This window comes from Chiroxiphia lanceolata, chromosome 5, assembly GCF_009829145.1.
Source record: "Chiroxiphia lanceolata isolate bChiLan1 chromosome 5, bChiLan1.pri, whole genome shotgun sequence".
NCBI lineage: Eukaryota > Metazoa > Chordata > Aves > Passeriformes > Pipridae > Chiroxiphia > Chiroxiphia lanceolata.
Genome location: NC_045641.1, coordinates 45,446,468 through 45,469,814, shown reverse-complemented (window position 1 = coordinate 45,469,814; position 23,347 = coordinate 45,446,468). Strand labels below are relative to the sequence as shown.

Here is a 23,347-nt window from a genome sequence, read left to right as displayed (position 1 = left end):
TGCAGTAGGCACTGCATCCTCCATCAGGGGAGTTAAACAGATGAATTTCCAGAAAACAGTTATCTTCTCACAGACAGTTTCTCTTGAAGACAACACACGCCTGAAGCACTTCAGCTCACGAAGGAGCTGTGATGCCACTTCCACTGCAATATAGTTAGACAAGGATCTCACTTTCTTAACTTACTTCTCTCTTTCTACCAATGCAGCCAAAGATACTGCCATCATTGCAGCTTAAGTTCCTACTGATGTTAATTGAAATATAAGCCACTTTTCACCCTATGCTGATAAATTACAAAATGTTGAGTCCACTGCCCACTTTACAGATGGAAAATTGCAGCTCAGTCTTGTTTCTGTTCCTAAAGAAAATGGACCAAATTAAATCCCTTGAACAGTAACAGTCGATCCACAACTTATTCTGCTCTGCATATGCGTCAAACAGCACACTGGGTAAGAAAAAAGCAAATGTATGACATGTAATATAGGTGTCTGGAGCAATCTCTCAAATCTGGAGACCCCCCCTGAGACAAACATAGTGTGGGTACAGGACTCAGCTGAACAGATCCTATTTTAGGGCTGCAACCTGAAAAGATACAGTTAAACTATAACAAAGTGTTCTGAAAAGGTATTTTAAGCTTTCAGGTACCAGATTTACAACTATTTTCTATATAACTCCTGTTATCAAGCCTGATCCAAATAATCTCAAAAGAAGAATTTGCGTGGAGCTTTGAATCTTTCCCCACATTTAACATACCTCTGCATTTATTATTTGTTAACCAACAGTGCACCAAATTGCAAACCTCAAATATGAAACTTCAATTATGGAACAATTTGACCAGAATCAAGAAGATTTACTTACATAAACCCTGCCTGCTAGTGAAAGAAAAATCAAAACAGAACCACTGAATTTGTGGGGGGTTTTTTAAATGTATTTTGCTCTTTGCAGCACTCAGCACTAAACTTTTCCTGGACAGTATCTGCTTGAAGTTTTTCCTACTGAATGCCTTCACAGAATCGCAGAATATGCTGAGTTGGAAGGGACCCATAAGGCTCATTGAGTCCAAATCTTAACTCTGCACAGGATCATCCCCAAGAGTCACACCATGTGCCTGAGATAATCATCCAAATGCTTCTTGAACTCTGTCAGGCTTGGTGCTGTTACCACTTCCCTGGGGAGCCTGTTTCAGTGCCCAACCACCTCCTATGCTAATATAAATAGCTTTTGCTCTGGTATTATATTCCTCCTTAATACCATACAAAGGAGTGGTATTATTTTGGTATTTCAGTTCCTGGAGAGTTAGTGGCTTCAGCTCTGGAAGAAAACAAAATGTAACACAGGTGCAATCCCTTTTTAAAACAGGATCGAAGTAGAAAAAAATTCACAATTTATCAGGCAGATTAAACACCATAATTATGGTGATATGTTTTTACATTTCTATTTCTACTTTAGCAGAGGCACTGGCTGCTTCAAAGCCCTGTAGATAACCTGATTAATAAACACAGTTAATCCCTCCTCTGTTTTGGTAACCCTGGCACCAGGACAGACTGATTTTGCTAGAAGCTTTTTTTTTTCCTGAAATTCGGTTATCTAGACTGACTTTGTTTATATGTGGATTCAAACTGTGCTGATACTTGTTATCCCCCTGGACCTTTAATCTCTACTAATAACACTTTTCAGTATCATACTCATCCTGATGGTTAGTTATTTGATACACCTTGTGAGAAGTGCCACCTCTCACAGAAGCTGCTGACTCTTCCACGTTCTTTCCCTTCAGTTCCTTCTCAGACATGAAATTCCCTCCTTAGCAAGCAGAGTAGTTCCTCATCTGTTTTCCTGGCAGCTGTATTTCACCTAGTTTGTAGTGTGCCCTCTGTCTAAGACAGCACATAAGGACCAGCAATGGTCAGCACCCGATATCCTTCATGGCCTTGGGCAGCACCAACTCTGCCTCATGGTCCCCTTCAGAGATATTCAGCCCACTGTAGAAATCACTCCATTTCAGCACTACTGTGGCAAATCACTTTGTTGTAAAGCAAGCTCAGACCATGATGACTGAAGTGGAATGCTGTTTCCAGGCATTTTCAGTCATGCTAATGGCTTAGCAAAATAATGAGACCTGCTGAATTTAACACTAATAAAGAAGTGGTTTTCAGGAGCTAGGCTGAGATACCAAAGTAGCTTGTCGTATTCACTTCCTTTGTATATAAAGAACTAACAAGCTCAGACCTTTCAACTCATTTCTGGTTATTCTATTTGGAATTTGTTTGGTTTAGATACTAAAAGTTTCTTTTATTTCTATAGTTTTATCTAAATAAAATTCCTCCTTTTGATAAAGTTTCTTATGATTGAGAATTAACAATACCATTTTTAGAATCCCTTAAGCCATTGTTTCCTCTAGCAGTAAATATGATACTTAGATTCATTTTAATGACAGTGAAGTCAGCAGAAATTTTATTTTACTTTATTTTAAATGACCCTTAGACGTGTTCCCCCTCTCTTCCCATTTCCATCATGTGTTTTGGCTTAAGGAGAGCAAAGCCTTTACACCACTCGACTTACTTTCCGCTAGAGCCTAAGCTGATATATGAAGGAAAAATCCATAGGATTGTTATCAGGAATACAAGAAAATGCTCTTGAATAGAACATGTAAGTAAATAAAGTTTTTTACAATCTTTAACAAGATAATTTACCTGCAGGAACATTTTGCTAAGACATGGGAGCTGGCTAAGGTACAGGAATTCATGCAACTACAGAACCCTGTCCTTTGTACTGTATGTAGATTCTGTTTTCTCGAGGTGATGAGACTTAGTAAGAGTCTCAGATTATAAAGCTCCATCATTTCTAGTGAAGAGTAAGTTCTGCATTGTTTTAAGATATTAAAAAAACCCTCTGCCCCCATATTCTAGTGAGCAATTTTTCCTTCTTGCTAATAATTATATATTGTTTATCTAGAATGGGGTTACATAAAATATAATAAGGACAATACAGACGAGATCAGATTAAAATAAAATTACTTCTAATGTAAATTACTGGGTGCAGCTGCTTGGATACGTTTCCACTCTACCCATTTGTCTTGTATTTGAACCATTTTCTGTCTCTGGTGATAACACTACCAGCAGGAAAATACCCATACAACTAAAATGCTGCCATAGTTCACACTTCTGCTAGGTTTATGCTAAATGAAATACTGTCACCAATTCTATTTTCATCATTCATCTTGCAATTATGTTTGGTTTGGTTGTTTGGGGTTATTTTAAGCATCACCTTTTAGGACTGTAGGATTCTCAGCTTTCCTTTAATTAAAATAAAGATGTTTTCAGCAACTAACATTCCAGGTACAAGCTGGAAAATCTGAAACCTCAAGACTCAAAAACTAAAAACTAAACCAACACATGGGGTTGAGAAAAAAGGCTTAGGATTAAAGTCCTTATCATGATTTTTGGTTGACTCATGGGCATTGAATGTGTGAAACTGGCTTCACTGAACACTCTGTACTAGGATTCAAGATGATATATATCAGTTAGAAGTAATTTTTGGAATCTGAAGAGCCAGCAATTTAAAAGCTAGTGCTGCAAACAAGCCACAACATCCAGAAAGAAAGAGAGAAAAAAAAAGAAAAAAGGCACTGAAACTTTTTTAAAATATTTGAACAACATGATCATGACTAAAAATTCACAAAGTCTACATGCAAGATCTTTGCACCACTGTAATCCAATCATGTGCTATCCTTGGATTTTTTGTAGCAGAACAAGTCCTTCCTCTGTGCTGCATTAGAAAGAAGCCAAGCTTTCAGCAAGCTATAGTGCAGTTTAGTTTTACTAGTGCAATGCATCAACCCTAGGACTGGCATCCTAATGAGGACAAGAACCGCGCTTTCATGCAAAGAGGACTAGTTCCCCCTCCAGTCTGTTTAAAATAGTGTTCACTGCTTCGAGCACACCATAGCTACAGACCCTGCTTTTCCTCACAGGAATTAATACAAATGACATGAAATCAGTGTGCTTAGTGTTTGGTGACTTGATTCCACATGACAGTAACTAATCTTGATTATTTACAAGAATCACCACCTTTCACTTTACTAGCACTCCTCGTCCTCAGCCTACCGTTTGCCCTTGTGCTTTGGAGAACTGCTGTCAAGAAACCCAGCAAGCTTCCCTGCATTTGCCCCATGTCGCTCCTCCGAGCTTGGCTCTGCCGTGGGGTACACTTGGCCTATGTGTGCTTACAGTAGGCTGCCAGCAATAAGCCATAAATTATTTCTTATATTTGCAACATAGCAGTCTCATTGCACTTATCCTCTCAGTCTGCTTGCTCCAGCATTGGTATTCATGATTTTAAATCCTCAGACCAGCGGCTAGCCAGGGAGGAATTATTATGTGTTTATCATTGAGACTCCAAGCATATCACCTTGACTGAAAATGCAAGGTAGTGGAAGGTTAACATAGCAGCAGATTAGAGTGTTTCTAACTGTGACAGAAGTTATTCCATATAGCAGCTCTCTCACTGCAAGGTAGAGCTAGACAAGAACTGTGAGAAAACAGATTCTTCAGAATGAAAAGTGTTCCCAGGCATATGGTTCTTTCACAGGCTCTGTTCACAGGAAAAGCTCCTCAGCCTAGGGTGGCAGATCCTAGCAAGACTGATGAGAAAAATTGTGTGATTATAACACATACCTGGAATACAAGTCTTCTGGGATGGGAACCAAAGGGTGGTCACCATGTAATGTGAAAAATTTCCAAGTACGTTTTGGCAGGACATGGGGAAAATGTTACATAACAAAATCCTTTGTTTTGTTTTTCAGGAGAAAACTCCCCCCATTTCTACACTAAAGCTTGCATTAAAAATGGGGACAGAAAATTTAATCCATGGAGGAGGAGAAAAGCTGCCTTTTCCACAGAGAGAACATATCAAGTATCTGGCATACCAAGGAACCATCCACTCTGCCTCAGGTTCTTGGTATCTTGTTTTCCTGAATGGCTCTGCTACTCATTTCTGCCAGCATGTTACTGAAAAATTGAGAGGATAATACTGGGAATTTAGATGCCACAAATAAGCTGATCAGTGCCCCAAAGTTTATGAGAAGGGTACAACAGAGCAGTAAAATCACAAAGAAAACAAGAAGATTATTTTGTTATTTCTACTTCAGCCTGGGCAGAGCTCGATTATAGCAAGTCTTGACAATCCTCCTTGTTCAAGCACAGGTCCTTGCTTTAATTAACAAATAAGCTAGGGAAAGAGCTAAAACTATGAATTTGTTGACTGAGGATGAATCTATGCCCTTGTCTCTCTTTACTGCTCTCCTGCTATTCTCATCCTGAGTACTTCTTCTATTAAATACTTCACATTTAATCTGAGGAATGGGTACTGAGGGTCTTAGTCCCCTCCTCCCATTTGGAAGACTGCTGTAACAGAAAAAGCAAGGTCCTATGCTAATACTTAACTACAGGAATTCAGCAGGCAGCCTCTAAGCCACTAATCTGAACGTAATCCAGCTATACCACAAAGGCAAAGCAGGAGTATTCATCCTCACTGATACATGTGCATTTATCTGAGTATTAGCTGGGAAAATTATATAGGTTCATAAGAGCCCTGTTTCCTCAATAATAGCAAATTGATACATACAAAAATTGGGAGATTGTTGTGCAATTTGATTTACTTTATTGAGTAATAGTCTGATAGCTACAATGGTGAATTAGAAGTAAAAAAAAAAAAAAAAAGGAAAGAAGAAACCCAACCACCTCAAAACAAACAAACAAACAAAACAAACAAACAAAACCCAAATCCTATTTCCCCATATTTTGGGAAACAAGCTGAAGAAAACATTCTACACTGTAGAAAGACAGCTGTAACTGCTGATATCCATGTTTTGACATTGGAACTGAGCAACTGCAAGTCTGCAGCCTACAGTCTTAAAGCCTCAACCAAAAAAGGCTTAATAGTAATAACATGGATGTATCACCACTGTGAAGATGTTAACATGTTAAGGATTCTGGGATACCAATCTGGTATAATCAGCAACATACTGGGTTCCTGTGAAAGATGTGGCATTTCTTCTTAAGGTCAGCCTTTAGAGAACTTTGAAAAACAATGTTTTAAACTGATTACTTACAGTACTCCTTTGCTTGCAGAAAAGCAAGAGAATAGTTCAATAAAACTGAATACATGATCATTTTCTGACTGGATTTGATTAGTTGCATAACTTCAGCAAGATTATCACAGTGTGATCTAGTTAAGCTTTTAGGATTATATGAACACCAGCACCAAATTAATCTTGGAATCAGACAAGTGAGATACTTGTGAACTCTCATATGTCTCTGACCACTTCTGCAGTCTCTCACAGTCCCACTGCTTCAGTAAGCATTTGATAGTTAGTGCAGCATTTTATGCCATTGACAAAGCAACACAATCTGGACAGATTCCTGACTTCTCTCTCCTTGCAAGAATAGCATGCCACCTTGTTGAACCCTCAAGGATGCAAGTTGGGATTATCCTACATAAAGTCTCCCTTTGTGGCATCTGAAATAAAAACCTTTTCCCCAGAACTGCCACTGTTTTGATAGTGAATTCCATGTGGAGTTCTTTGGCTGATTTTAAGAATTGCATTCAAAAGTTACTCTATGTTAGAGGCATTTAGAAAATATATTTATACCTGGTATTGATACTCTTTCAAGTACTCTTTTAGTCTTGTTGGTAATGGCAGCTCCCAGATCTGATTTGTACTCTTGTTTATAGCTATTCTGCAGCGGTGTTGCAGAGATGGAGCGGACATATAGAGGGGTTTGTTCAAGTAAAGATGAACTGTTCCATTTGAAGGTGTTTCAGTTCTGTCCTTGCACATAAGAACATAGTACTCAATCAAATGCACAACGCTGTTGAACTGTTTAAGTCTAGATCTGACACAAGTGATAGAATCCAGTCTAAACTTGCCATCTTGATATTCTATACGTAGATTGGTCGGTCCCGCTGATGTTTTTACTGAAATAGTCAGTAGATACTCTGAATGTGAACTATCCCTAACCAAAAAGGTTCCTTCGGGGGCATCCTGTAATCTCTCTTTGGCTTCAGCAACAGTCATGTTGCCCCAGTACCATCCTGTTAAAAAGTGAGAAAAAAAGGGATTTGTTTATTCCTGTTTGTTTAAAAAGCTGCTCTTTAGCTGATATACTTGTTGTCACCCATTTGAAAGCTAAAGTCCTGCAGGCACAATAAAATTTTTATTTGCTATTTAAATCCATTTGCTTTACAATGCGTCTCGTTCTGACAGAGTCGTTCAGGTCACTCTTTATTTTCATATCTATGCATACACAGGCACAAACTTTCCCGCAGCGTCCTGCGAGGAAGACACGGGAGCCGCGGACCCCGCGGGCCGCCCCCGAGGCAGCAGGGACGCGTCCCGCGGCTCCCCACTGCGCTCCCGCCGGGGCTGGCGCGGCGTCCGCACGGCACAGGCTGGCAGCCCGCAGAGAGCCCAGCAACTCCGGGCAGGCTGCTGTTAAAATGAGCTTTGTGTAGCGATCGGAAACAGAGAGGGGTAAGAAAACAACTCCGGCGGGGCGGCTGCGGTCCTGGCGCGGCGGCGATGGACACAAAAAGCCCTTCCAGCCGCCGGCCGCCAAGCCCCGCGTCTTGCGGAGCCGGGTGAGCCGCCGTCACGCCGGCGAGCGGAGCGCAGGTACGCGGGGCCGAGGGGATGCGGCGCCGCGGCCGCCCCGGCCGGCGGCAGCGCCCGGCCCTCTCTCGGCCGCCGATCCTGGGCTGCCGCCGGGGCGCGGCGCTGCCGGCGCTTTCGCTTCGGCCGTCGCCGCAGCCCGCCGAAGGTCGGAGCCGCCGCCGCCCCTCTCCGCCGCGGGAGCACGACCCCGCAGCGGCGGGCGGCGATGGCCAAGCGTCTCCCCGCCGCCCGCTTCCCCTCTCGGCCCGGCGGGGCTCCCTGCCTACTCCGAGACCGCGGCGCGGCGGACGGCGGGGAGCCGGGAGGCTCGGCGAGCGCCGCCGCCCCGGGCGCTTTCCCCTTCCCGGCCGCCCGGGCTTACCTGCCCGCCGCAGCTCCTCCATAGCCGCGGCCAGCTGCGCCGCCTCACGGGACTCCTCGGTAACGGGCGCCGCCGCCTCGCGGTGCCCCCAGCGCTCCTGGGAGCTCTCCGCGCTCTCCAGGGACTCGGCGGAGCGCAGGGTCATGGGCGGCGGCGGCGGCGGGCGCGGCCCCGCTCGCACGCAGGTCGGGGGCTGCCGGCGGGGGAGGGCTCCGCTTCGCCGCCGCCGCCGCGGGGTTCAGCGCCGTGCCGGGTACATGGTCCCGGTCCCCAGCCCGGGCGCCGCCTGCGAGCGGAGAGACAGCGTGGTTAGCGGCGAGCCCCGCGAGAGGCGCTCCCTCTCGCAGCCCGTGTGTTTCTGGCGATCCCGCTTCGGAACTTCCCAGCATCCAGAGGAGGAACCCGAGGCGAGAGATCACCTCGCGGCGGAGCGGGGGAGGGACATCTCCTCCCCCCACCACAGAGCCTGTCCTCGGCTCCCCTCCGCCGGGCACGCGGCGGAGGCGGCGGCCCGCGAAGGTGGTCTCGCTTTATTGCAAGGGCAAACCTGCTGATGCGCCGCTGCCTCCGCCGGGGCAGGCGAACCTGGCCGGCAGCACCGAGGCGGGGGCGTTTGGGGAGGGAGGAGGTCGTAGGGGAGAGCCGAGCATGTAAAGGTATGAGTGAGGAGGGGTAAGCAACGGAGTGGGGTAGCCCCGGCCCTGCCCGGGTTGCACGCTGCGGTGCGTAGGAACGGTACGGTAATGCTTTTCAGTAAGATCATACGCCAACTCGCACCTCCAGGAACGGAAGCCCGGCCTGGGCCGTGCTCCCGGGGTGGGAGAGCTTCTCTCGGGCAGCTGCGTGTCCGAGGAACTGCGGAGCGGGTGCGCGGGCAACGCCGGCTCCGGGGGCTCGCTGGCCGCTGGGAACGGGAAGAGGCATCGTGGTTGAGGGTGCGATATAATTAGCGGGGGCAGGAAATGTGCTTTTCCCGCTCTATTAAATGTGATATTAGGGAAAAAAAAAATCTTTCCGCTCGGCTGAAGCGAACGGGAGGGACAAAAAGAGCCTCTCCCCTACTAGGAGCACCGTCACGTCAGGAGCAAATACACAGCCGGGCAAGCACCAGTGAGGGGGAGCCTAGCCGGCTTAGCTGGTGTGGAGGGAGACCCATAAAGACCTGGACCCGTCGCTGGTGCTTGCGAACCGGGCCGAGTCTCTGCCTCCGGGTGCGCAGCAGCCGCCAGGTGAGGCATTATGCCGAGGTGGTTCCTCCCGTAACAAGTTCCATGGCGGAGCTTAGAAACTTTTCCAAATTGAACTGTAGTGGCAACTGATAGGCTGCTCTGCCGGGTTTCTATCGTAACATCTGCACTAGCAGCAACCCCCTGGCAAAGCCCATCCCCTTCTTCCGCTGCGCTTAGAAGCTCCCGCCGCCGGCTCGGGGACGGGGCGCAGGTGCGCCTGTCACCGGAGCGGCTGCGAGCGCGGGGCCGCCGAGCGCAGGTGGGAGCAGCCCTGCCGGCGGTGTCCGGGCGCGACCTCTTGTGAAAGGGAAGCTCCGAGAGAGCCTCGCCGCGAAGCGCCGCCGCTCGCGGGAGTTCGATGGGGACGGAAGGCTTGGGAGGCGGTGGGGGATGGCTGCAGAGGGGCATCCCCCGGCGAGGCGGTGGGGGATGGCTGCAGAGGGGCATCCCCCGGCCAGGGCGAGGAGCGCCGGAGCAGCCTGCCGTCGGCTGCGGGGGAGCCCCATCCCGCCAGTCGGCAGCGCCGTCCCGGTAGCGGGGAGGCGGGCTGCCCGCTCTCGAAGCGCGGCAGCTCATCGAGCGGAGGGGGGCGAGCGGACTCACCCGGGTTCGGCGGGACGGGGCTGGGGCCGCCGCTGCCACCGCCTGGAGATGGGGTGGTCAGGTTGTTCTGGCTCCCGGCGGCGTTGCGGGGCCGCAGGGACAGAGCACTCGCCGCCGGGGAGAAGCGTTGAGGCTGTGCTGGGGTGAACAGAGGCTGCCGGAGAAGGATGGTGCTTCTGGGGAAACAACACCCTCCGCTCCCCCCCTCTTCCCGGCGCGGGCGGTCTGCTCGCCTTTGATTGCGAGGCGAGGGCATCCTGCCCCCGCCGCTCCCCCCTCCCGGGATGGTTACATACAAAGGCTGCTTTCCAGGAACTTTCCAGGAACCGCATCATGTGACAGAACCCGCTCCGGCGCCTCCGCCGCGATCGCGGCCAGCCAGGGCCGACGCACCGAGCCGCCGCCCCTGTCACGCCGGGGCAGCGGTCGCCGAATGCTGCCCCGCGGCCCCCCCGCCTCCTCCTCCGCCCGCGGGGCCGCGGGCGACGCGCAGGTCAGTGCCCGGGGCCGCGGGGGGACCGGGCCGGCGGGGCCGGGCACGGCGGGACCCCCTGAGGTAACCGGGCGGGAACTGAGCGCGGCCCCCCCGGCCGGGGCGGCGGGGCGAGGGGTGCCCGGCCTGCCCGGCGCCGGCAGCCGTGGGCACCTGAGCGCGGCGGCGGGGCCCGCCCTCAGGGCCGGGAGCGCGTCAGGGGCTGATGCCAGGAGCTCCGTGCCAGGGACTTGCGGCGGCCGAAGCTCCTGGGACACCCCACCCTGGTCTCCACCCCCCTTCACCCTCCGGCGCTAAATACCTCGTTGCTACAAACAGCCATTGCTCGCCGATGCGCGCGCCGATCTTCTCCCCCCCCCACACCCCCGCCCCGATTATTTTTTTTGTTTAATATTATTATTATTATTTTTAATAACCGCGAAGCTGTTTTTCGGCGTAAAGATGATTGATTGCGCCGCGGGTGCTGCTCAGTAACCAGCCACCTTCTGTCGCTGCCCGGGCGGCCCCGAGCCAACTTTAGAAAGACACACACACACACATACACACACACACACGCAGAAAAAAAATGGGAAAAAAAAAAAGAGGGGAAACAAAGGAAAAGTAGCCGTAATAGTTTCACCCCTGCGCTTATCTGCAGGTCAGGGCTCCCTGCAAATTGCACGGCGGTGTTTGGGAGCGCGAATTGACGGGAGAAGGATTAAGGGGTGTCTTTTTGAAGCCCTCGGGGGGGAAAAAAAAAAAAAGTACAAAATAATCTCCTTAAAAATCAGGCCGGGAGGGGGGAGGGAGCCTTTGTTATCAGAGTGGTAAATGAATATGTATTAGGCTGGACTGTCTGGCTGAGGGAGCGGGGGCACCTCCTCTGCACGGAGAAAACTCCCATAGGGACACGCTGCCTTGGGTCGTACTCCCCAGTAACGCCTGTAATTCGACATTTCTTTAAAATAATAACAATAAAAAAAAAACAGTTCGTGAAGGACTTTGTAACAGCTATTGCTTATAATTCTTAAGCATCAGGGAATAAGAGAGTTAATAGTTATCTTAAAAATTAAGTGCTGTCTTTAGTAATTAAGCAGATTCATCTGAGAAAAAAAAAAATCTACTTTGTTAAGTGAAATATTGGTCAGTATAGTTTCACCTTTTTGTCATGCCTCGGTGCTTTTGAATTTAATTTATTCAGTTTATGAAAAAAGGTGGTTTTAATCACTGGCAGCAGCACAGATTTAAAATGAGGTCTGAGGAACAAACACGGTCTTTCTTAAGCATTCTCAGAAATGGTTTAAAACAATTTAGGTCCTGAAGGTCATTCTTGTTCCTGTTTTTGTCCGTGCAATTCAGAGAGCCTCAGATCCAGCCTCCAGTGACTCTTGCAGAATCCCCACTAACTTTTTGTTGGATAGATGTGAAGAGGGGAGAAGAATACATTTGTACTCCTTGAAATTTAGTTGACAGTTCAGCTACCGGTGATGTGAGATCTTGCATAAAACTTATATTAATTTTTCCAGAATGGCACTGGCTTTGCTATTTTCACAAGAACAATAAAAAATTAATACAGATCTGGTTTTATTACTAGAATAATTCCATATATGCAGGCACAGAGCTTTTGCTCAAAAATGTGTTATTTTGATATCACAGTGTTCAAATTAGGGCTATTTATTTAAAGTTCACTAATGCATCTTGGAGAAATGGAATGCATCTTGCCTAGGTGCAAAGCTGCTTTTTTACAGCTTTGCTGTAGTTCTCTTTCCCTATGTTATGTTATTAATGGAATTTTTATGTGGATAGTATCTCAGACTTCCTTGCTTCTGCTGTTTATTCATCACTTGAAGTCATAATAATTTGTTTCTAAAACCACAGCTGGCTGCTATAAAGGCAGAGAGAGGAAGACCATGATTTATGTGGTGAATGAGAAACAAGAACAGAAGAATGTAATAAATATTTGTTGCTTAAAACTTACGATATTGTTATGAAAAAGGTAGCATAAAAATTCAATAGGCGGTATATCAGCAGGATCTTTCCTAAACAGAGTTCTGTTAATTTTTTTTTTTTCTAGAGAATTTACTGTCTTTTAAAAACAGCACTAAATATCTTATAAATTTACAAGGGTCATGAAATTCAAACTTAAAAACTGCAAATCAGTCTTTAAATGACAATATTGGCACCTCATAAGAGTACTCTGATTCACAGTTACCTTTATTCTCTGGCTTGAGGACTTCCATAAGTGCTATGGGCTCCTTGAAGTATGTTTGAATTTCACTGTTTCTCTCAACAATGTTAGTTGCTGTTTTTCTCTTCTATCTATGTGAGTCTTCCATACAGTCAGAGAGAAGAAAAGAAAATAGCTTTAAGGGTAAGAAAAGGTGACTAAATTAAATTACTTTTGGGACTCTGGGCCATATGTAGTGCATGAAACAACTTAAAGCTACTTTTGAGCTTCTTTGGCATTGGAACGTTTAATACAGGCTTGGTCTGCCTTAAATGTTTTACTGTGTAAAAATTCGAATGGAGTAGGAGAAAGATGTGAAATGGAGAAAAAAGAGCAGATTCTGAAAACCTAGCTTTCCTTCATGTAAACAAAATAAGGTTTTTTTACTTTGCCATATAACAAACAGTAATTCTTCTAAACAGTCACAAATACGAAAACTGTATACAAATGGGGATTTAAAATATTTAAGTACAATTCAAACTCAATGCTTTATTTATTTTTAATCTGTGTGTTTTGGGGTAGCAATTCTAGGACAAACATTGCCTGTACATATACAGTTATGAATGCTTCTGAGTCAATTTTAGAGGCATATCACCTTACTGGGGATGAAAGGCACAAAGTTAAGCAATCTCTATTTTTTTTCCCCCCAGATCCTTTCTACTGTTCCTGAACATTTTGATTCTCAATGTATATCATCCAGATTGTAGATATATTTAATCGAGTTTTACATTAGTAGTGAAAACATGAACATTAAGAATTCTTGAAAATCACCAGCAGAATATATTGTTCCTGACTTGATTTCAAACATATGTGCCCAAGACAGGGAGGGATGAGTGAATTTATTTTTTATTTTTCCTTTAGGCAAAAATCCCTTTCATGATCAAGGAAGGAGGCAAAAACATTTTTACAGTCCTGTAAAGTGCCTGTTGCTAGAAATTATTTTCACTTTGTTCCTGAGAAGTATGCCAAATTTACTGGAGAGCTAGCATGCTGATTTATTTATATAATATGATATAAGCAGAGGAGGGGGTAATGTGTTTTTGACCCAGCTGATTTTGCTGAATTTGCTCTGATATGCTGAAAAGACTTACTGATTTATTAAGCTAGATTTATCTAGCTACCTGGAAGAATACAAGAGGCCTTTCCTTGCTGTCTCCATCTTTACTTCCCAAAGTTGCAGCACAGAATATCCATTATCTATGACATACCATTTGGTCAGGAAAAAATCCCCTTTAGTTTAAAGGCCAGCTATGGCATATGACACATCTCTTCTTATTGACCATATTTTGACAACTGTTTACCTGAACTGATCTAAATAACGGTGTACAACTGCCACGGTTCCTCCCTCTCTGGATTACAGTCTGGTTCTCGAGCAGAGAAATATGAATATTGAGCCTTTAGTTCAAGCAAATTGGAATGAGTTAACTATAGCTCTACACCACAAACAAGGTCTGCAATGTGAACTTAGAGAATTTCTCACTTAGCAGTCAGGAGGAAGGTTTGCCTATTTCACAAAGAGTTCCTAAAACATAATAAATAAAGCATAGAGAAAGCAAGTGTTTTTCTAAATGGGGTCACCCTGCTCTTTCCAGCTTTCTGAGGAATATTTTGATGAAATAAATTATGATTTATACCAGATAATTTTACTACTTACCAGCTGCCACCCTATTTACTGTCATTTTTATCACTTCAGATGCGAATGCTTGTCTTTCTTGAGAATATGCATTTGGTAAAGGAGAATAACAAAAAATTCAGTGAATAATTTCTATGAATCAGGGGTGCTCTAAAAGAAAATCAGCGCTTTTAATTTAAAAGCAAACCATCAAGAGATGGCACTACGAGAGTAGTACTTTGAAATAACATCCAGATTCTTTTCTTTCAGAGACCACTGAGATAACAAAGGATCATTTCCTTTGGTTCAGTGGATAGGTAAATAACCAGCGACAAGCGTGGAACTGACCAGAAAAAGGTGGCATTTAAGTCCAGCTCTCACCTCATCATGTGCTGTCTACTGTTTAAAACTAAAGGCCTCAACTGCAGTGAGTAAGAGATTATCTAGACACACTTAGGATCTTCAGTGAAAATATTTAAATGTAGTGCTTTAAATGTAGTTTCTCTGCTATTTACAATTTTAAGTAAAACCAAAATAACTGAAAGTAATTTGGATGGACTTGTAAAGGAAAAGTAGAATGTGGTGACACAGGGTACTAAGTACAAAAAAAGAAGATAATTTACACAGCATTTTTCACTTTATACTGTGTTAGACTTCTTTATAAACAGCAGAATTCTGGTCTATTACTTTGTTATTTTGTGAATTATCCAATTTCACTCTGACTAACACTAGCTAAATATTGCTGACAGTTACTGAAGGATAAGCTGTAAGTAGAAAAAAAGTAGAAAAAAGATTGCTGGAAAGGACCATTTTGGTACGCTCATTTCAAGCAACTACTAGGAGAATATATGCTATGGATTTTAATATTCAGATTATAGTATAAGATGCTGTGACTGTAATATTTATTTACCTTGTTCTTTTGGCTGAGAAAGAGCATATAGGTGTATATATACACATACATCTATACATACGCATGTTCAGAAACATGCTCTTTGAAGTTCTGGATTTTTAGAGAAACATACACTTTGTTTTAGAAAAATCCTAGAGATAGCACAACTGAAAGCACTGTGAAATCTTGCATTCTTGTTCTAGATGCTGCCAGAAAAAACAAGCCTTTTAAGATTGAGGAGGTTTGAGCTGTTTTCTTTCCAGTTGCAAGTCCTACTTCCCAAAGTAAAAGAGAGCAAGTAATGTCTGTGAAAAAAGTTTTCCTGACAGACGGCATGAAGGCAGCTCTGCTGTGCTCGGCCAATCCTTAAGCAATTAAAGTTCCTTTGTTGGCAAAGAGTCAGTTCTGAAACTAATAGGGAAAACCAAAACAGGTGATGAAGTGGCTATCTCTAAAGGGGAGATATTTGAGTACAAAGGAAAATGAAGATGAAGAAAAAATTGGGTTATATGTCTGTGAATAAATGGCCTCCCATCAGAAAAAGATTATTTTAAAATCACTGTTCTAGTTCTTATATTAAAGATGGTTTAATTCACACAGAACTATTTTGCCTTGTGGATGAATTCCCGCAATTAAGTGTTTATGATTGAAAGTGCTGCCATGGAGAGCAGACACATGAATATCATTTCAGGAGTGCTGTGGATCATTAAATGAGTTGTAGAACCTTTTCCTGGGCATGAGCCACTTTTAAATTTCAGGTTAAGGCTATAATAGACTTCAGCATAAGGCCTGCTGTGTTGCTGTATTAGAAGTTTGAATAACAGGCTAATCAACATTTACTAATGTGTTTATATAATTTTAAACTTCTTATAGTTAATTGAAAATATGTTGCCCATGGTATGTGAATATGCTGCTGGGCTCAAATACATTTTTCAAATTAGTGCATTAAGTGCTAATGTCAGGTAATGAACTTAACCTGCCTCTGACGTGTTGGCTTCTTTTGGCTCAAGATAGGCATGGCTGCTTTCCCTGCTTCAGTACAGAGAGAGGCTGGATGTGGAATGTCACACAAACCTGGACAGATGATGAGAAAACAGTGCTAGCTGCCAACTAACTACCTTCTCTATATTTGTCAGGATTTGTGCTTGATTTTTGTTAGGATGGCTCGAGGCATTGTTCTATAACTGATTAGCATGTTGGGAGGACTGAAGCACAGGCCAGATAGACAGATTGGCATTTTTTAGGCTCAACAGAGGAAGTAGACATAGGTCTACTCTTTCTGGTTAACTAAAGAGCACTGGTCCACAGCTTGCCTTCTCTTGGTACGGCCTGTCATTCCCAGAATTGCTTGCTGCTCCTGTAAGCAGTTTTGCCAGGTATGTGGAAATTAAAGCTCAAACGGTAGTAGATAAAATTGGATAAACTGCTTGAGGCAGTTACTATCTCCCCCTGTACTGTGTCTGAAACCATCCTTCCTGTGGCTCTGACAGACCGCTGCTTCCAGCAGGGAAGAAAAATTAACTCCTGCATCTCCTCCTAAACAACTTCAGCTTTCAGTCTGGTGTGTTAAGATCAACTCCAGTTTCAGCATGGCTCAAAATTGCCATCGTTCAGGAGCAGCTTCGAGAGCTGTTTGGTTGTGAGGTGGCAAGATGTCACGGGGTGGGGTGAACGAACTAACTCCTTCAGCCATCTGATTTTAATCCCTTACCATATGTGACTTGAAGTCCTTAGATGCCCTCTACTGCCATATACCAGAATTAACAGATGGCTCGGTGTAACCAGACTCAGATTTGCTGAAGTTTGTTATTATCTCTCTGTCTTTATAAATTAACAGAGGAGAGGAAATAATATCCATAATTATTACAAAATATTCAAAGCCTTTTATAAAGTGTGAGCTTGGGCTAGACATGTTTTCTGACTTTCAAGTGCTATTGCTCTGTATTTCAAAATTTTAACATTGTGTTTAGTAGTCTCTTCAGAGCTCACTTCTCTGATAAATTATCCCTCTGCGAATAAATTTGATCCAGAAAGATGCCCGAGGCACAGTAGACTTTTTCCCCAGCATTTCATGCCACATAATGCTAGGTGGAAGGAAGCTGCAAAACCTGCTGCTGTAGATCAGTCTTTATTCTGGGAAGGAACTAAAGGATGCATTTAGACATTGGATGTATTGTTTGCGTAGGACAGAACAGCAGGCAAGAGTGTATCTGAAATGGAACGAGAATGAAATTTCTGTTCCACCTTTCCCTGGGTTATGACAGGTTTTGTGTGCTGGCAGGCACAAAGCAATCCTAAGTCAAACAGAACTAATCTTGGAGGGAATCATTCAACAGGCACTTAAGAATCAACGTTTCTGTGGTGCTTGAGCTTTAACTGGGCTGAGTATGTCAACTCCTTTTCCTCCTATAAGGAAAAAAATCCCAGCAAAAAAATCCCACTTTTAATTCTCCGGCCCACGTTCTTGCTGATTTGACTGAGTGGGTTTGGTCCAAATGAAATTAGCAGCCGTGTTTTGTGTATGTTTTTTAACATGCCTAACCTTTTCTGAGGACAGTCTGTTACTTCTTTCTACTCTAAGCGGTCGTTGGTGATGTTATAGATAGAAGCAGGTGTGGCAGGAGGGAGCGTGAGCTTTCCAGTGGAACACATGACAGCAGGGACCTGCTCCAGGTAACTGAAGGGGGCCATGTAGAGAGGACACGCAGGAGGGCCTCTGCCAGGCTCGTAAAAAGCTTGGGTTCATTGAAAGGGGGAAATTTCACACTATGCTTCCTTTTCTCTCCAGCGCAGCCCTCTACTTTCAGGCACACTGGTCTAGAATATGCTCCTTACATTTTTCAGAAGCTTTTGTGATTTTTCCGGAACATAATCTCAAACTAACATAAGTCCATAGCAAAATCTTGTTGTGAATGGGGGCTTTGTTCTGTGAGACTGTTTCTGAAAACAGCCTGGTTCTCTGTTAGCCACTGCATAAAAGGCTGAAACATGAATTTGTTCATATGCTTTTGTTTCAGTGTATTCATTCTTTCAACTCCTCCCCCCACTTTCTCCAAGAAATACACGGAGCTCTTCACATCCTCCTGGCAGGTGGGCTATATAATGTTGTGGTGGCAAACCTGTAAAGCTTTACCAATTTATGCCACCTGACAATATGGTCCATTGCATGTATTTTTATTAGATCCCTATTTTTCCATTTTCTTTAATGGATTTCAGTCTTTCAGTGGCTTTTTTTCTTCCCCTGTGCATCAGGGACTGAAATCACGTGTCCACGGAATGTAAATAACAGCTGTTTCCACTCAATTTGCATTTATATACTTAGCACTTAAAAATAGATTATTTCTGGAAGCTGTGACAATCTAGTCAAAATTCCCACTTAGAGGTACTAGTGAGATGTTAATGAGATCCCTTTGGACTGGCTGATTGAAGAGGTGAAGCAACAACAATGAAATTCCCTAAATGACTGATCAGTTAGGGTTCTAAGTTATCCTTCAACAATCGACTGAAGCTTATCTTTTAATCTCCTTGGGCATTTTCAAGATCAGTTCCTTGGGCTGCTCTAAGGCAACAAAAGTATGCCAGGTAAGGAGATTAATTGTTTAAAAAAAAATCTGTGCTGAACTGGTAGTGTATTTCTAGCAAAATTAATTTATTGTACAATACAGCTGAAAATGAAAAAAACCCCAAACCAAACAAAAACTAAAACAACACCTGTCAAACTGTTTAAAGTGAACAGCTTATTTGCTAGTGTCACAGATTTTTGATTAAACAAACCTCTTATGTCCTGAAAATAACTGAAAAACAGCTCTTTGGTTTTTATACCACGATTTTCTTTTGTTGACATTTCATTAGCTCAGAAAAGGAAACAGCATTTTTATTTAGTAATGCCTAAATGAAGATTTTAAGAATTATGTCCAATTACTGTAGGGTTTTTTCTCCAGAAAACTTTGAAAGCTTTCCACCTCATTATTTTGCCAAATGTCTCAACTTGAACCACTTCTTTAGATTTCTTTGATCCTCTGAAGGCTGAAAATTACAGAACATTGACATTTACTGACCTTTGGTATGGTTCATTTACCCCAACACGGACTGTGTAAGAAGATGCTTGCTCTTAAATCCAGATTTTGTTTGAAGCTACAAAAATGCGCTTTCTTTTCTGTATATTTTTTTATTCAGAAGAAAAATCCTTTTAATTTTACAGGAGTCTCAACAGGGGCATCTGTGAACTGGACTGGAGAATCTTCACGACTCAGGTTGTTTAGAGAACAGTAGTTATGCGTGTGAGTTGCTGTTTTTGTGTGTCTGTATAAGCCTGTGCTAGACTCGTTCACACTTGGTACTCTGACCAAAGGCAGGCTAAGCTCAGGTAATCTGCAAAAATGCTGTGGGTTCACACTACCTGATTTCAGAGGGCATACTTGTATTTCTAAATAATAATAAAAAAAAAAGTCCCTGATGTTAAGAAGGACTTATATTGGGAATATAAGGGGAACATATATGGCTTATATTCACATTAGCTGGGGCTAGTTCCCTCTTGAGGAGACTCCCATATTCACATCACGCAGTCCTCTTTGGACTCTTTCTGGTGCCCCTACAGATCCAACTTGCCATTCTGGGTTTTTTTGTGTTATCTTTTTAGATAATTTGAAGTATCTGAAATTACGTGAAACTGTATTACAGGCTGTGAGAAGGGTGCTTTCCTAGCATGAAAGTGAGGGGGTGTGTTATATGTTTTGGCATGTGGTCACGTTTGAGGGTGCACAGCTCGAGCAGTTTAGAAGAGCAGGCAGCGTGAAGTCAAACAAGATATGATATCAGGAGCAGTGGTTGGTGCAGACTCTCCCTGCAGCAGTGGGCAGCCATTGCTTGAAAGAGGGCTTGGTGGAACATGGGGAGGTAATGAAGAGTTGTGGGGAGCAGCAGCTGGGGCTTGAGCTTGCTCCCCAGCCTGCCGCAGTAAGGACGAGCTCAGAGGGATTCCAAGCATCTGCCTGCTGCTGAGCCACTGTGGCATGGTAAAGCACAGACAGGCGTTTTGACTGCAGGATAAAGGCATCACTGTATTTCCTGTGTCATTTCCACAAAGTCATGACTTAAAATCTTGGTCATATTGAAACAAAACACTGACCAAGTTCCAGCAATTCAAGCTTTTGTCCTTGCACTGGACAAGGACTGGCTAAGCACTGTGTAGGTACTAACCACTCTTCTCTTCACAGGCCATTGTGTGCCTTACCAGTGGCCTCTCTGGGCTCACTTCAAATCTTTCTTCAACAAATATGGCCACATAAAGTCCATGAATTGTAACCCATGCAGCCAAGATACAGCATGTTTATTTTAGTAGATTTGGTACAAATACATGCTCTAGAGAGGGGGTTTCTCTGCCATTTTTCTTACCTCTGCTTATGGTAAACTCTCCATGAATTTTGCTTGCACTGGTCTTCTACTCTGGATAGGAAATCCTTTTTCTTAAAATTCTAAATTCTGTGGAACTCACTGCCAACCTCAGTTTCCCCATCACCAATGCCAGGATTTTAACTGTATGAAAAATAGCACATGGGAAAGGGAGTTCTATAAACATCTATTCTTGGAAAATAACAAGTGAACCCATAGTGAAACCAGTCAGGATTAAAAATTAGAAAATAAATTTAAAAAGAAGAATATGAAACCTTATGCTACTTATACCAACCAAATGTTAATTAACTAGGGGTCAAGGAAACTTTTTTCCTCAATTATTCAATTGAAATCATCAGTGTGTCTTAACTAAAGCAGATGCTGAGGATCACTACTGCAGCACAGTTCTGATGCAGTGTAACTCCTGCTGATGTTAACTTCAGAAAAATGCTACTTGGCTTATTATTTGTTTAAACAAATAAAACATATTTGAATGAGAAACTTGCAGTGTTTAAGAAACTTTAGCAGTGTTTAGAAAACTTAGTGCTAATGACTAGCAGTGTTTAAGAAACACTGATCTTTGCTTGAAACTGTTAAGCTCTGTTTTGTTACCATTAGTGAGTAGGAAATACCTGTTTGTACAGTAGCGTCCTGCTTTAATAGTTTAATCTTTTACTTAGGTTAAACTTTATTCTACCTGGTAATAGCTTAATGCAGTAGCCTAATTCAACAATCACTTTTCACTGTTCATTGAATTTTTTTGTGGTATTTACATGATTAGAATGTTATTAGTTCTAGCAGAAAAGATACTAAAAAACAGCTCTTCCAGAATTTCTTTTTTTTTTAAATATCTCATATTTTACTGGCTAGGGACATTCTTTTGCTGAGGAATTGTAAACTTCAGTGGTTGTCAAAACTGGCCTTATATAAAAAGGTAGACCACCTCTGACCTGAGACTATTTATCATCTTGACAAGCAGTAAAGCTGAATATTAGAACAATTGTTTTCTGTATTACTTACTTTTCATAAAGACCAGTTGGCAAAGTTTCTCAGTTCTACTGACCATTCCAACCTCTTGAGGTGCCTCTAGGTGATGAAAAACTTTGTGATATACTGATTATCACTTCTCACCTACATCATTTACTAAAGTGGCACACCAGGCCATAAACTTTTACTTCTCCAGAAGCCATGCAATGGAAAATTGCTGGCCAAACATGCTGTTTAGTTCACGCAGCTTCCACATTGCTCCCACTGTCTGATCTGCAGTGTCCCAGCTGCTGTCATTACATACAGTGGAACTAACAATCTTTGTCAACTGTATCTAAATTTTCAGATAATTATGGGCAAATTGCTCAGTAAACCATAATTTATTGTGTAATTTTTCTAGAAGTACCTCGAGGTAACAGTTGCAGAGAAGAGGTGCTACTAAGATACATATCTTATTTCTCCTGTGACTACACACTGAGTGAAACAAACAAAATAGCTTAATTATCTTTTAGAATTGGAGGGTTGATTAAATACGAAGTGAGATTAAAAACCTACACACAATTTATTTAAAGTGACAAATTAAATGTGTGTGAATTACTCTATATAGAAAAGCAAGATTTCCTATATACAGGCTACACACTGTTGAAGGCTAGCAGAAACAGCAAAAATAGTTCTATCCAAATTTTAAGAGAAGTATTTTCCTTTTACATAGATACTCTCCTAAATTTAAAAAAAAAAAAAAAGACTGCTTTCATTTGCCCCAATACAGACATCTGAATCTCATCTTCATCCTCCCTTCACAGAGAAGGAAAATGTACCTCCAGAGAACAATTGTGTGACACAGTCTATACAATAAAATGTTAAAATAAGATCGACTGCCTTGTGTAGGTATTTTTTCCATGTCAATTGACTATAAGGGGAGCCTACGAAGATTAACTCAGGCTTTGATGTCTAATTAGTAGCTGTCTCAATCCTGGAGATGAATCCAACTTTTATGTATTGTGGCTACACGATTTGTTTCTTTATTCTGGTTACTAGTGGGCTTGCTTTAAGTCACTTTTACTATATCGTAGCATTAAAATAAAATATACATCCTCTGTTACAGATGAGGAATGCAGTCTACATCTATTTTGTCTTTTATAACTTTGTATTGGTTTTGAGGATGGAATGAGCACATGAGAAATTACAGCAGAGCAGCTGCTAAAATTCATAAAGACTGGAGTAACTGAGAAATGCAGTGCTGGCTTTAAACAGCAGTCAGTACTGTGACTTATAATGGACCTGCAACAACGATTTACTCTGGTACAACAGAACTTGGACATGACAGATAAAGTTCAGACCCAATACAACAGCAACGGACAAGAAGAGAACTCTCCTACAGGACTGAATAGCTGGAAGGGTGGGGAGGGAGGGATGGGTGGATGTGTAACTGCTGCCTTTATTGTACTCGCGAGGAACTGAAATATAAAGACATGACACTTGTCACATGCTCCTCTGTCGACTCATTTTTTCCCAAACTGGGAGGGTGGAGCTTTTTTGGTTTAAACGTGAATATACATCTCTGAGACACCTTACAAAAATTAAAAGCAAACAGGCAAGCCCCACGTAAGAACCTTTGACCCTTTAAATCCAACCACTTTCGGACCTGCTTGGGAGCTCCTTTTTCTGAAGTACTTAAAATTTAAGTAAAGAACTGCAGCTTACTCCCATCTCTTGGTTAAATTTGACCACACAGCCAAGTCCTGGAGGATCTCTGCCAGATCCAGTCCCGTTCCTGGACAAGGCTGCCTCCTGGTGGTGGTACCCAGAATCTGCAAAACATCAGCAGTGGCACACAGAAAAGACTGGTCTTAAAAGCATCTTCTGTTTTTAATTCGGGGCTAACTACTAGGGGCATGAAAAGAAT

At 43.2% G+C, this 23,347-nt stretch overlaps 2 protein-coding genes across 2 annotated transcripts; one reads left to right on the top strand and one right to left on the bottom strand.

Annotated features, from left to right (window-relative positions):
• SOCS2 (suppressor of cytokine signaling 2) lies at nucleotides 1–8,481 on the bottom strand. The gene is made up of 2 exons (XM_032687937.1): nucleotides 8,032–8,481; nucleotides 1–7,090 (listed from the first exon to the last, which is right to left on the bottom strand). Exons 1-2 carry the CDS (start codon nucleotides 8,174–8,176, stop codon nucleotides 6,642–6,644), a joined length of 594 nt encoding a protein of 197 aa, XP_032543828.1. The 5' UTR covers nucleotides 8,177–8,481; the 3' UTR covers nucleotides 1–6,641.
• Nucleotides 8,482–9,689: 1,208 nt separating this feature from the next.
• On the top strand, nucleotides 9,690–22,310 carry LOC116787387 (collagen alpha-2(I) chain-like). The gene is made up of 4 exons (XM_032688954.1): nucleotides 9,690–9,791; nucleotides 9,832–10,356; nucleotides 17,666–17,736; nucleotides 19,265–22,310. The coding sequence occupies exons 1-4, from the start codon at nucleotides 9,690–9,692 to the stop codon at nucleotides 19,323–19,325; spliced, it is 759 nt and encodes a 252-aa protein (XP_032544845.1). The 3' UTR covers nucleotides 19,326–22,310.
• The last annotated feature ends 1,037 nt before the right edge of the window (nucleotides 22,311–23,347 follow it).